At 31.6% G+C, this 14,740-nt stretch overlaps 1 protein-coding gene across 5 annotated transcripts in view; it reads left to right on the forward strand.

The window, feature by feature from the left end:
* The window catches only part of LOC126770632 (uncharacterized), an 88,955-nt gene that overhangs the window by 39,835 nt on the left and 34,380 nt on the right, over nt 1-14,740 (forward strand). Inside the window, exon 2 of one of the 5 annotated variants that reach the window (XM_050490128.1) lies at nt 9,118-10,650. The exons of the other annotated variants lie outside the window; for them this stretch is intronic. Coding sequence (XP_050346085.1) covers nt 9,119-9,934 — 816 coding nt within the window. The 5' untranslated portion in view covers nt 9,118 and the 3' untranslated portion in view covers nt 9,935-10,650. Of the gene's footprint in view, nt 1-9,117; nt 10,651-14,740 lie in introns of those variants that run through there. 5 annotated transcript variants of the gene reach the window in all.

Raw genomic sequence — 14,740 nt, forward strand, 5'->3', positions numbered from 1 at the left:
ATTAACCAAGCCTCGGTTTTGATAACTGTAGTTTTTTTAAAGTATAGGAAGGCGGACGAGCATATGGGCCATCTGATGGTAAGTGGTCACCAACGCCCATAGACATTAGCATTGTAAAAAATGTTAACCATCGCCTACATCGCCAATGCGCCACCAACCTTGGTAACTAAGATGTTTATGTCCCTTGTGCCTGTAATTACACTGGCTCACTCACCCTTCAAACCGGAACACAACAATAACAAGTACTGCTGTTTAGCGGTAGAATATCTGATAAATGGGTAGTACCTACCCAGACGAGCTTGCACAAAGCCCTACCACAAGTAAAGTTGTAAGTAACGTTACTCTTAGTGGACATGCTGCGTTATTTGTTCCCAATTTTCGTACAACCGCATCTGTAATTATTGGAAAAAGATTTTCTCCAAAAACGAAATACAAAGAAAGATATATCAAATTACCTTAGTGTTATATCTTGAGATCTGTGCTTTATGTGTCTTAAGAAAATCCTTAGACTAAAGGACAACTTTTATCCTGCGTCTGATTTTACTCGTGTCCATCACACTTACTCCTACCATTGAACTGTGAGGAAAGAGAAATTAAGCTGAGCTTGAACATAAATTATAATGGCCGAAGTGGCTGCAAATGAAATGAAATCCAAAACAAACTATATAAAAAAACTACAAAGAAATAAAGTTTTAACATCCTTATTTAACATGATGTGGCGTGCAAGCAAGGCGCACTCGTAACCAAGAACACTCCATGCTCCTCAACCTTTTCGCACCACAGAAGAAGCTCTTTAATCGCAAATTGGCCGTTACGCGACATTACTTGAGACAAAACTCTTATTTAACTTTTGTAATTTTACATTTCTACTTCTTGTTTCTTACTTTATGTTTTATCTCAAATTTATTCGTGTTATTTATTTATTACGTATGAAAAAATGTACAAACATTAACGAAATAGTTGATAATATGTAAAATTTCAATAGTGGTACAAAAGAGAATTTTCTTATATTTCTTATATTTAGTTAAAATATTCGATAAATTATATTTTATAGATAAAGTGAACTTATAGCAAATAAATGTCCCACTGCTGGGAAATGCATCCTCTCCTCTTAAGGTAAAGGCTTGGAGATTATTATATACCACGGTGGTTGCAAGCGGGTTGGAAATTACGCAAAAAACCCAAAATAAAAAAAAAAACATTTCTTTAAAAAGTTCATTTTGATTCTTTACAATTTACAATTACACCCCATTTATATAAATATACATATATATTTGTCTATTATATTTTTTGTTTAACTTATTTTAATCATATAGGTTTTTAAAAAAACAATTTACTAAGAAAATGTAGCAAAGATATATTGATGTAAATTTTAAAAGAAAAATATATTATATTCTATAAAAGCTTTCGTTTGGAAATTTGCTACACAGCTTTGACATTTTTGTTATTAAAATTTCTCCGCGATCTAGTTAATATCCGAGCGCAGCCTATCTTTTCAGCTAACTTCGGTCTTATACACTGTTGTTGATTTTGTCCAACTGTCCGACTGTCACAAACTTAGTTGATATGTCTGCACTCGACGGCCGGCGCGCTATGGAGATAACAGCTAAGCTACGCTTTGTATTGGATATTGGACCCGCTTAATTGAATTAGTGAAGCAAATGGCCTCTATTTTCATATGTAACGGACGTAACGCGAATAGTTTAATTACATTTGATAGGAGGTGGAGTGTTTAATATATCGAGATTAATATAAAACCTTCGTGAGGTAAGAACAAAAGCGAATATTTATGTAGAATTTTTTTTTAGATATTTTGGCGAAATATTTATATACTTATGTTAACTTTCATTCATTTATTAACTTTAATTAAATCTATTCCGTTACAAGTTAATTTCACGTTTCATTTTACGATAATCTTCTACCATTTTTAGTTCAAATATATTCTATATATTTTCATAAATTATTATCATACGACATGCTTACCCTAACACAGTATAAGATTAAATCAAATGCGTGCCTCGAAACGTAATATTTTACTCGTATGTGTCAAGTCAATAAACTCATAAAGCATTAGGAAAAATGAGCACATCCCGTCACACGCTTTAATAACATAATACATGGTATTAGTAACACACGTCATGATACAAACAGAGTATGTTTATTTATTTTTATTTATTAATCTTCATTGAATTAGTTTAACAAAAAGCGAGCTTTACTAGTACACTGTAGTTTTTACAAGCAAAGCAAAGATACTCATAATTTTAAATATCCGTTGTTGAGCTCATTGAAGATCTTCTTCGAAGGTCACAGACTTAAATCCAAGAACTGCAGCTGAATTTTCATGTGCTTGATTCATGCTTATTGCTCATTTCGAGAGGGAGTGCAAGCAAACATTACAAGGAAACCTGCATTGAGATAGATGCGATTCTGCTACATATACTCACTTAACGTGAAAGCGTTTCCGTGAAGCGTGGTTGATTTACTTTACTCTTAAACCGTCCGTTTGTGTGTATATAAGAAATCAATGATGTTTAAACAAACTTATAAAAACTTGTGACCTAGTTTCCGTCTCCGCAAAGTGAATACATCCTTTCAATAAAACTCATGTGTATTTCAATTTGATTTATTTAGTGCATCATCTATTTAATATTAACTTGCATGCAAATGTTGCTTACATACTTAGATATTATTGAGATTAACACTAAGTGTAAGCCATAGTAATGCATGTACGAGAACGTGTAGGTGGTACCTACATGCATTTACCTATGTATTATCGTGTTTGTCGACTTGCATGTACCGCTTCAGCTGTATAATATAATGATCTATTTATTTTTCAACTTCAAACATCTGTCAAATATCTCACATTTGTTATGAGAGGACAAACAAATAATACAAGAACTCCTTAAGATGATAATGTCCACATAAAAGCTTTTATATAAATTCACTTCTTAGTATGTGTGGGTTTAATCTTATAAGTTAATTTAATCATAATTTGACTGATTCCACTTAAACAATGTCGCTGAAATTTTGCACCTTTAGATATAATTGATAGTAGTGTGGTAGTAAGCAATATGGTATACCAGATATCATAATCATAATAAATGTATTTATTTATAATATATTTTTTGTTACATACAAATTAACCATTGCTTAAAACTATAAATAATTAAATTAATAAAAGTATATACGATCGTTTTATTACAGGCAAAAGTACACATACATTCAATAGAATGTTTGAGTTAGGCTGGGCGTTAAAGCAAAGAAAAATAAATTAAGAATAAAACGTAACTTTTACATTTTCTTCCTATTTTAACTATTTTAAAATAAAAACAAATTTTAATATATATTTTTTTATTTTATTACAAAAAATATTTCATTTTCCAAACGGTCAGTCTAGTTTATTAAAAATTCATAATGTAATTTTACTTATTTACTTGATACGTTATTTCGTAACATGAATAATAAATGTTAAGGAGAATTATGTAAATGTGAAATCCGAATGAACGTCATACGTTGCAAAGTTAAATTCAACAATCTGCAAAATAATGAATAATGGGATAAAATTTCGTGTATCATGTAATATGTCGCTGGGTGTAAAATACTGTATATAATTTTATTTGTTCATTTCAGACTATATCAAGCATAATAATTTTTGTTTTTCTGACCGATTACGGCCATGGCCTCATATTCTCAAGTGAAATTAACCAACTGCACGGGACATAATATCGATGGTACGGAAAATCCAACGTTCTTGGTACGTGTACATACTTCGCAACAGGTTTCGCGGGTCGCTTTTATAAACCCCGAGTACCCCCTAGGATTTGGAGGCCCGCAGAAGCGGGCCAACCGTCGGGACGGCACGGTAGTATGCGCAAGCGATCCCGTGACGTCCCCCGACAAGATGGAGTGGGTACCGCTGGTTTTTTAGTGGGTATTCCGGCGCCTTCAGCGCCGGCGAGTCCCACATACCCCCCCACCTCATGTGGGGGAAACACATAAATGTGTTTTTCCAGCGAGAAAAAAAAAGGGTCGCTTTTATAAGTTTCAAAAATCAAAAGTTACACTATCCGGTGTTAAATCATTAACCGTTTTACAATCGAGTGTACTTATTTAGTAAAACTGTTAGAAACTAATTGATCGTTGCTGACTGAAGACGGGTTATAAAACGTAGTTTTTTAGTAATTAACTTAAATAAGGACACTAAAGCTTAGTCTGTAATCGGTAAGATTCAATAAATATATATTTACATAAACTATTAAATTTCAATTTATCTGTATATTATTTGGTATTAAATCGACTGACAAAAACAATTAATATATGTATTACCAACCATGGCTAGTTGTTAGACTCCCAAGAAGCGCCAGGGAATGAACGAAACAAATGAATGAACGATGAATTATTTATATAATCCTCCGTTACAATCTTGGCTGTTTGATTAATGATGACGAGGAAAATGTTTATATTTTTTTAAACGAAAAAATTTGCTCAACGTCAAATAAATTTATCTAAGCGACCATTATTGCGTCGTTTATGATGAACAAATTGATACAATGTTTCTTTTGAGACTCTGATATTGCGTTATGAAATCATTTTGTAATTTCAAAACATGTAATTTGAATATTGTTAATAAATCTTATAAAATACATTTGCTTTATAAGAATTATGGGTCTTTATTACAATGTTATACTAAACGATAGCAGGCGATATTTTATTCGTATTATTTAGCACACTGTGCATATGGTTCGACATGTTGGCGTATTTACAATTATTGTAAGGACCTCATCCGTCATCCAAATATGGATCGAAAGTTAATTGTAACTAATTAAAATTTTGATGCTGTTCGGCATATTAAAAATTAACGTCTCCTCAAAAGGGTAGGTGGCCTTACCTCAGTGGGACATTTACAAACTTTTACGTTATTTTTACTTTACATTGTGAAAAATGACAGAAGGAAATACATACAGGTTTCCGAATAGTTTGTCTTCTATCAACAAATATTTATTTAGTTACTGCTCCGTTGCATTATTACAATTATAAATTGTATACAATGTACCTTATATTAGAACTCGCTGTCCTCAATTACAAACAACTATTGTATTCTTAAAAATAAAATAACAATACAAAATAAAAGTACATAATTGTGGGGAATCACCGTATCCATTAACCTAGAAAACAAAACATTCAGCCGAATAACTCAAGTGTAATCTTATCAACCTTTTAAATATAGCTCATATTCATAGTTCTTCGTGGAAAATGGGACATATCGTTTAGACTCCATTTAGGTGTTTACAATAGATCCATGTCGGGGCACGGTATGACGCAAGCATCGACTCATATAGACGAAGCAATCTATCTTTTACATAACGTTACGCCCATCCAGCTGACATCGCGAGATAGATTTACCACAATAACACTTACAAAAATAGGAGTCGAAATAAAACTTTTGTTTATATTTGTTCAAAACAAAGTAATACATTTCCAATTTTATCTTTTTTACAGCTATTGACATTGTTATAATCAGCAGTATTCTTTTCATATAAAAACTTTTCCGTAGGTTTTTTTATTAGATTACTTTAATAATTTTAAACGCCTAATGGTTTGCAGATAGCAAAACTAACCACTAGATGACAGTAATAGAAACACTAAATAATATTTATTTCAAATATGTTCGTTTGTTTTATTTTATATACTTGAAGTTGTAATTGTTGCGATACTAATATTAAACAGTTATCATTTTTCAATTTCATATATTGACATAATTACTTGTTTTAATGGATGATAATATCCAAATTTGAAAGTCGTAGTGTCAAAAGCTAAGAGGCACTAACTTTTGAGTTGGGGACTGTTTTTCCTTAATAAAAGTAATAACATAGTTCTTACGTTGCCAGTCCATATGATGGTGGTGACCACTCACCATCAAATAGCACATTTGCCTCTCTGCAACATTGAAAAATACATGAGTCTCATACAAAATGACTGCCATTGATAGAATTTAGTAATGTTTTCAATATTAATTTACTATAAAAACTCAATTACGTTTATAAGCTCGCGGCTGTAAAATGTTAAGTGTATTTTAAAACGTACATTATGAGCTATAACCCAGTTCGAAGTCTAAACAACTGTTTAAATCGTACACTTCTGATTTATAAATCTGGACAAGATTGACCTGAAATATGAATGAAGTTGCAGGCGGTCACGGCCTACTTTCAGCTGCAACAAAGATTTTTATTACGAATACCTATCTTACATCTTATTTATAAAAATGGACTTCGGTATATTCGAGGTTAATAGACTTCAATAAGTATACGTTTGTGTATTTCATAGACTCGCTAGATGGCGCTGCAGCACAATAACTTCTTTACCGTTCAACCATTATTGACATGACATTAATTATAAACTCGTATACACAGAAAGGCCCAGGCCCTAAGAACGCGTGAATCTTAACCGATGATCGTGGGTTCAAACCCGGGCAAGCACCACTGAATTTTCATGTGTTTAATTTGTGATTATAATTCATCTCGTGCTTTACGGTGAAGGAAAACGTCGTGAGGAAACCTGCATGTGTTTAATTTCACTGAAATTCTGCCACATGTGTATTCCACCAACCCGCATTGGAGCAGCGTGGTGGAATAAGCTCCAAACCTTCTCCTCAAAAAGAGGAGAGGAGGCCTTTAGCCCAGCAGTGGGACATTCACAGGCTGTTACGGCTAGTTTTATATTAAAAACAATCATTGCTTCATATTTTACTTTAAATTTGTAATCGATTTTATTGACATTTAATCATACGAGTCGGATGCATGTTACATAAATATATACATTTGCATTAGAAAGCTTGTCCATACATGTATGTAAAATAAAGGTTAAATTATTCAATTTATATACAAGTTAAAACAAAATGTTATTAAAACTGTAAATACGTGAGTTACGTTGAAGCACCAATTCCAAGCACATTTAATTTGACTGTAAACTTTACTCGTTCTGGTAGATGCAATCGTTGAAAATTCATTTGAACATTGTACTGAATGTGTTGAGTGGGATCAAGTTTGAAAAATTCATATGTAACTGTTAGAATGTTCCTTAATATTTTTGGAACCTTCAACTTAGTAATTGCTTTACAAATTGTCAATTTAGAAATAAGTTGCTACTGATTTCAAAGCTGTATTCCAATTTAAATGACAATAACTTTAAAAAAATTCGACAGCCCGAAGCGAAAATATTTTTTATTTTACCTCAATTTCGATGATATAAAGTTGAAATTCTTTTTAGGAATATCTTCAATGTGTTATAGAGATGAATTTCTCTTAATTTACGACCGATAAAAGCCATACATAAATTAAAAGTATAGTAAAAATCTAGAAAAGCAAATATACACAGGACATATTTAATGGATAAACAAGATTATATAATAGAAATAACATGGTTCGCTACTTAAGTTATAGTCCGCATTCACGTCTAGTGGGTGCGCAACGATAAATACATTTTAGGAAATCGTAAATCGGTATTTTCCGGAGTGCTTGAACAACTGAAAATTCTAACTTGGCAGAAATCCAGACTTGTTGAGTCGACACCTGTCTCGTAATACTAACTTCTAATATAAATATGTATGATGAATGGTGAGAACGTTCATTCATATTATTGGGTCATTAAAATGTTTGAAGCTGACATCCTTGGTTTAAATAAAGCAATCGATCTTATAAGATGTTTTTTTTTTTCAAATTTATTGTATAAGTTTGTTTATGCTCTGTCCATTAACAGTAAAATACCTAACTAAATTTGTAATTATTTTCATTAAATAGTAGCATACAAAATGCAATATTTCATTCCTGTTGCACCAATATTTCCAAAAGTTGGAAACGTTTAAAAATAATTCCCATTAAAACTCGTATCAACTCGATCTGATTAAGTGACACTCGAGTGCTATTCAGATTAATGATACTCGACACTCGCTTTATATGCACTTGGAGAATTTGTACTTTGTCCCATTTTTTTAAAATTCGAAATGATTCATCACTTTTGAAAAAATGAGTTTGTTCATTTCTTTTTTTACTATTTTAAACACTAATTAATCCTACAAATAAACAGAAATATTATAAAAAAAACAGTATGATAATTTAGACCTTCACCTCTTGTACTATACATAGGTTAATGTAATTATATAATAACGTTAAATGAATTTAATTATTATATGTTTGCATTGAACTATATTAAGAAACAAATCAATATTTAAACTCTGAATGTGTAAGCGGCTGAGACAAGATCAAGTATTTAATCGATGTCGAAGTATAATAATAATAATAATAATATCCTGGGACATTTTTCACACACGGCCATCTGATCCCAAATTAAGCTTGTACAAAGCTTGTGCTATGGAAACCAGACAACTGATATACTACATATACTACTTTTCTTTTGTAAATACATACTTATATAGATAATTACACCCAGACTCAGGACAAACAGACATGTTCATGCACACAAACGTCTGTCCTGGGTGGGTATCGAACCCACAACCTTCGGCGTGAAAGGCAAGTGTTCTACCAACCACGCCAACCGGCTCGTCACAAGTATCGAGTCAAGTATCGAGCTGTAGAGCGTATTATACATACATACAAGAAATAGTATTCAGTATGGCGTCAGCTTTATCTCTCTGTTTATGAAGCTCGTAACGAAGGGACAGTCGTTTCATTTTCATTACATGACATGCTAAAAGTCGGGTAGTATATATACTTCTGCGACCATTTAATTAGAACATTTTTATTAATCTGCATCACTGAGTGTTTTTTAACAAAAAACAAATACTTAAATATTCAACTAACAATATGGATATTGTAGTAATAATAAAAATATACTTATCTTAAGAAACTTATAATACTAAATATTTAAGGCTTGATTTCTTATTATTCACGATCTTGTTAAAAATATTATCTAAAACAAACGCCTCACTAAAAGTAAGTACTAAGCATATATAGTTGTTGTAAAGTAGAAATCAAGTCTTATATACGTGTATCGGGCGGCACGGCACGGGCACGGGTCGGCGGACTCCTCTAGGCGTGCGGCAACCCGCGCCTGCGGCCGCGCGCCGCTCGTGCACGCGCTCACCCGTGCCCGTGCTTGCAGGATGCACGCGGTGGGTCTGCACTCTGCGCTCGCCATCCGCCGGGAGCGCAAGCGTCGCGCCGAGCAGCAGCGTGCACGTGAGCGTCGCTACTCCGTCCAATCAACTGAGTCGGGAGTCACCTCGCCCCATTGTTCTACTGGCAGCCTTGAAAGACGAAGGTACAAGACATCACGAGGTACCGAAAATGAAGTCGTCTCCTCAGTCGGCATGCTCCATCTTGGAGTCGTGTTCCTTGTTCTTGGCATGTTCTTAGTCGCCTCTGGATGGCTTCCAGACGATGTAACCGCTTGGAGCAGTATCGGATCTGTCAGCTGGTTTAATGAACTCGTATGCTCTGGCTTATTTGCCCTTGGCGTTGGAGTATTCTTAATCATTCTTCATAAATATTTAACTAAGAGCGAGGAAGACGCTTTGGAGGATTATGTTCAAAGACAGCTTACGCGTTCCCGTTCTGGGCATAGACTAGAGAGAGATGCAGAAACCGGTGGTATGAGAACAAAAGGTGCAAAACGAGCTCGTGCCACTGAAGTGCTACCAGAAACAATAACCGAAACATATACAGAGCCTTCACCGGACAGGGCTCACGGGTTCGTTAATGCTCTCGCAATAAACGGCGAAACAATGAGAGAGACACCTTTGGAGCAAATTGTTGAAGAAGAAGTTTCCGTTGCTTCGGAAACAGAGAGGAGACTGGGCAAATTCAACAAAGACACTTACTCAACACCCTCCGTAGCCCCAAGCCTAAGTCCTGGATCGCCATCTGACACAAGGGAGCTGTTATCTGACGGACGCTACATGATCATGTCAAGAATGTGAACTTCCTAGTTTGACAGTTCATTGATTCCATACATCTTACTTCTCTATGGACTTGTTTTTGATTTTATTGGTAACCATATAATTTATCGTTAATTTTAACAAAACATTAACGATGAAAACCAACTTGAATTTTAACTTTTCAAGATAAATCTATCTGTAATTGAATAAAATTCAATTTGCTTTTCAACGGTCAGTAATTGATTTATTGTGTTGAAAATGAGCTCCAAAGCTCTTGAACGCATTCTCCAACGAGGCATAGGATATACGGCATCAATGAAATGTCAAAACTGCAACGCCGCCGCCATGCGTTGAAGGCTTATTTTGAAATCAATAGACATTTTGTGACGTTTAGTGTGTTGTAACTGCTTGATTCAAATAATATTTGTCACTGCTGTCAAAGAATGAGCTTAAGGCTTTGTGAGTTCAAGTATTTAGCTGTTCACTCACAATTTTCAGATGGACCAAGTCACGGTAGAGTTTAGCAGTAGTACATATTGTGATACCCTCTCTGATTTTATTTAAATGTTTTATTGTAAATTGACATGGTTGCCTTGTATGTTATTATTTTATCGCGTTTACATATTTTGTCGCGGCTTCAGACTGATTGTTATTAAACTGCTCTTAGAATTTATATTTAATCGTTTATGTATTGATATAGCTCACTTTACTCAGGAATTAGATACACCGTCTTTTACTTCTATGATGTCTAAAACAGTTGTGCCAAAGGATAATAACATTTGTTTATTTAAAGACAGACGACATCGACCGTTGACTGTAACGATTTAATAAGTTATTTTTACAACGATTTTTCTAATATCTGGGAAAGAACCTATAAAATAATAGCATGATTACCATAAATGATCTCAAATAAGGATGCTTTACTTTTGCTTTATTTATTACGGTATATTTTTAAGGCTGTGATTATATTATCATAACATATACTTCAAAATTGTAATAATTCAAAACACAATATTTATTATGTTTCGATACTATTTTATTTGTGTATTTTTTTCATAACCGTTAACTATATTCAAGATAAATTTCTCAAATTAAAAGTACACATTGATATTATAATAAGATTTAAGGGTCTTACACACCAGCGCAATCAAGCTAAGCAGAGCGAGTGCTACGCAAACTTATTGCGATCTACGAAATACTTGTGCGACGAAGCAACTTCGAAGTATCTTTGTTGAAATTGTCGTACAATTGAGGTCGTATAGCTTTAGAGACGCTTCCTCGCGAAGGTGTTCAATTTTAAAAACTATAATTTGTATTACCACGAGTTTAGTTATGCAAATTTCAATATTTCAGCTCTCAGCTGTTTCATTTTTATTAATATATGAATGTAACTCAATGATGGATGTGATTTGTACTGTTATTAAATTTATTTTATTAATTATCTTTTAACTTTTTAACTGTTTTCTCTAACTGTTGTATATTTTTTTTATCTCTAAAAATCGCATTCATAAAATTATTAATTAAATTTCTAATAAGGTACTGCTATAAACTATTGCCTTATCTGTGCATTTCAATGTGTCCACAATTTACCATATAATACTATTTTAAATTTCGAATATTATAAACCTAATTATTTAAACCTTCTCTGTTGCTGTATTTCTTCCTTTTAAATACTTTGTACAAAAGAAAATGTGTTAATGTCAGAAAATAATATTTGTACTATCTTTGAACAAAAAATTTGTGTTATTATGAAGGTATTAAATTTTTAGCAAATTATATAAATTATTTATAAGTCTGTAAGCACTTCGTGTCAGTAAATTTACCAAATATAGGATAACATAATAGAAAATATTACAAAAGTTATATCAAAAAACTTATTATTTTCACTTTGAATACGAATACGACGGTATACGCTATTATAAAATAAAAATAATATCATTTCGCATAAAATAATTAAATATTATGTTTATTATTTCAGGTTAAAAGCTGTTATTGTTTTATAAAATTAACATAACAAGTGTTTCACAAATTAAAACTATACTACTAATAGAATTTTCACTATTGTTTCCAAATTAAGACAAAATTTAATGTCACTAATTTAAGTTTATTGTTACAAAGTATGAGAAGTATAATGTCAGCCATACCGTCGTATCTAATGAAATACAAATACATTCTCAGAAACTATATCAATTTCGAGTTCCGATAATAATCGAAAACGATAACATTGAATTCTTGCACATTCCCTACACCGTTCCAGTTTCGAAAGTTTGAATAGCTTTCGGTAGCTGTCTCCATGGATCCAAGTCCAATGGACAACTGATATCTTGGATCGTTGTAGACAATGTAAGGGATTATTTTGTACGTTTTCGAAGCTTGATATAAACGGATTATGAAAAGGATAAAAGAAAATGTATATTCCACCTAAAACAAACTAAAAAACGACAATGCTCTTGTAATATTTTCTTACATTTGTGTATTTATTGCCTCAATGTCTAGTATCTGCTAGCTTGTAAATATCTTAAGTGTATGAAGTACGAGTATATGTGACACAATGCGTTGAGTCGTCAGTTTATTGTAATTGTTCTCGAATAAAATGATTGATTATTCATTTTCAACTTAATATTAATATTTTCATTTGTTGAAATTGAACTTATTAAATGACTCGTAACTTTAAAAATTCTGTCAGGACTATAGTGGCGTGCCATATTCGATTTGATATGAAGAAAAAAATCTTATATAGGTAGATAATTTAAAATTTCTCGGCATTTAAATGTATAATAATTGCACTTATTGTATAATATAGCCTGAAAAAATAGATAATGCACATATTAATTATGAAATTTCTCGTGCCTATACTTTTATATCTATGTATTTTTGATAGTAAATATAAGAATTAAATTTCATGTTATCACCACAATGTGTAAATATATCGAGCGTCTTTTAAAAGTTTTATTATATGTATTAATTAATGAATCATTAATAAAACTGTTTATCTGTACTTATGAAATCTAACACAAATCTTAGGACAAAATAATAAAAATATATATATTTGTTAGATTAAAACGATTATATATATATTTAATAAATATTTTCAATAAATTGTTTACACATGACTCAACTTCGCGGTTTTATGATTCCGTGTATTTAAAAGCGTGAGTCTAGATGTGACGATGCTTCTTTTGCGGCTTTGTATGATAACAGTAATAGCTCAAGTAATCGAATGAAAACTTTGTCAAATGATCATTGTAATTCATTCGTATCAACTTTTACAAACTGACAAATGTTGCCTGTTTTAAAAACATCTGTTAAGTAATACCAACTTAAAGAAACCAGAAAAGATGCTCTGTATGCAGTTATAACACATTAATTATTCCACTACAACCTAAATATATTTTTTCTTGTTTTGCTTGTTAAGAATCAAAAGTACAGATAAAAAAAAATTAAACTTAAAAAGCAATACATTAACTCGAGCACGCTTACGCTCCAGGCTTAGGGCGAGGTTTGTAAAATTCGCACATAATAAATACATTAATAATAAACACAGCACAAAGAAAACTTTTTATATACACTTTAATTAATTTCCTTTAATTCTTTTTCAATTTGAATTTAATAGATTTTGTGTCGTGTAAAGCTCAAATGTGTTAGTTGTGATTTTTTTTAATGCAATTTCGATGTCGTGACGAAATTTTTATAAACGCTTTTGCGCCTTTTTAATCAATTCTATACGCGTATTGTACGCACCAATTTATCGTATGTAAGACATTCCGTATATTTATATTCCACATTGTTCGATGTTTGTCTCGGTTGTAATATATTTATCATAACCATATTAACAAATTTATTTTTAACCATAAATCAGTTAATGTTTTTTTTTATTCCGATCGCACAACAGACGTCAAAAAATTAAAAAAAAAACCATTAGAATATTGTTTTTCACGTAATTACGATGTATAAATATTTAACAAAAATTATTGATAATATTATTTGTAGTAGTTCTAACAACGATTTAAGGATGTAATATAAAAAAGAATAAAATGTTATAAAATATCAAATTCGTGATATTTAAATACAGGTGACACTGATCACATAGTATCTATGTAGTTTTGAAACAAATGTGTAATAATAAAATACGTAATAATTTAAACAATAAATATAATTACTATCGAGACAAATACAAGATTTCAATCACGTTTAAAAATCATCATGTTTAAAATTATAATTTATAATATATGTAGTATTTTAGTTCCTAATAATTAAAAACAAATTTAAAAAAAACTTTTGCATTAATAATATCTAACAAGATTTATTAAAGTTTCTAAAATCATAAAGTATTAAAGTAAAAATACTGTTCATGTACATTATGAATGTTATCTGAAGATCATAAATTCCTGTAATAAAGGCGTTAATAAAAGCAAAGTCGAAATTCGAAGTCAAATTAATTCCTTGAAATGTCAAAAAAAATACTATACAACCTCCTTACTAACAACGTTGTATAAATGTTGCATACACAATCCTTTATCTCCTTCTTTCGAATGTCAAATTCCCGATGACAGAAAGAGAAAAATCGATGTGTATTAGCAGTTACACAACGTTTATCGGTAAGGCCTACTAGGAATACATGAATCTCGAAAATAATAATCGTACATTTTATTAGTATTCGAAATATATTGCCGTAAGAAGTATATACGCGTAATGTAAGATTAAAAATATTATTACTAGAATCTCTTTACATTATCCGAAAGAGTTTGACATCGAATTTCGAATTTGAATTATTATTAATAGCCTTTGACTAAGAGAGCGATGATAATAAATCGTTGGTCTAGATTTAATAGATTTATCTACGTTTAC

This window comes from Nymphalis io, chromosome 9 (assembly GCF_905147045.1).
Source record: "Nymphalis io chromosome 9, ilAglIoxx1.1, whole genome shotgun sequence".
In the NCBI taxonomy this organism is placed as follows: domain Eukaryota; kingdom Metazoa; phylum Arthropoda; class Insecta; order Lepidoptera; family Nymphalidae; genus Nymphalis; species Nymphalis io.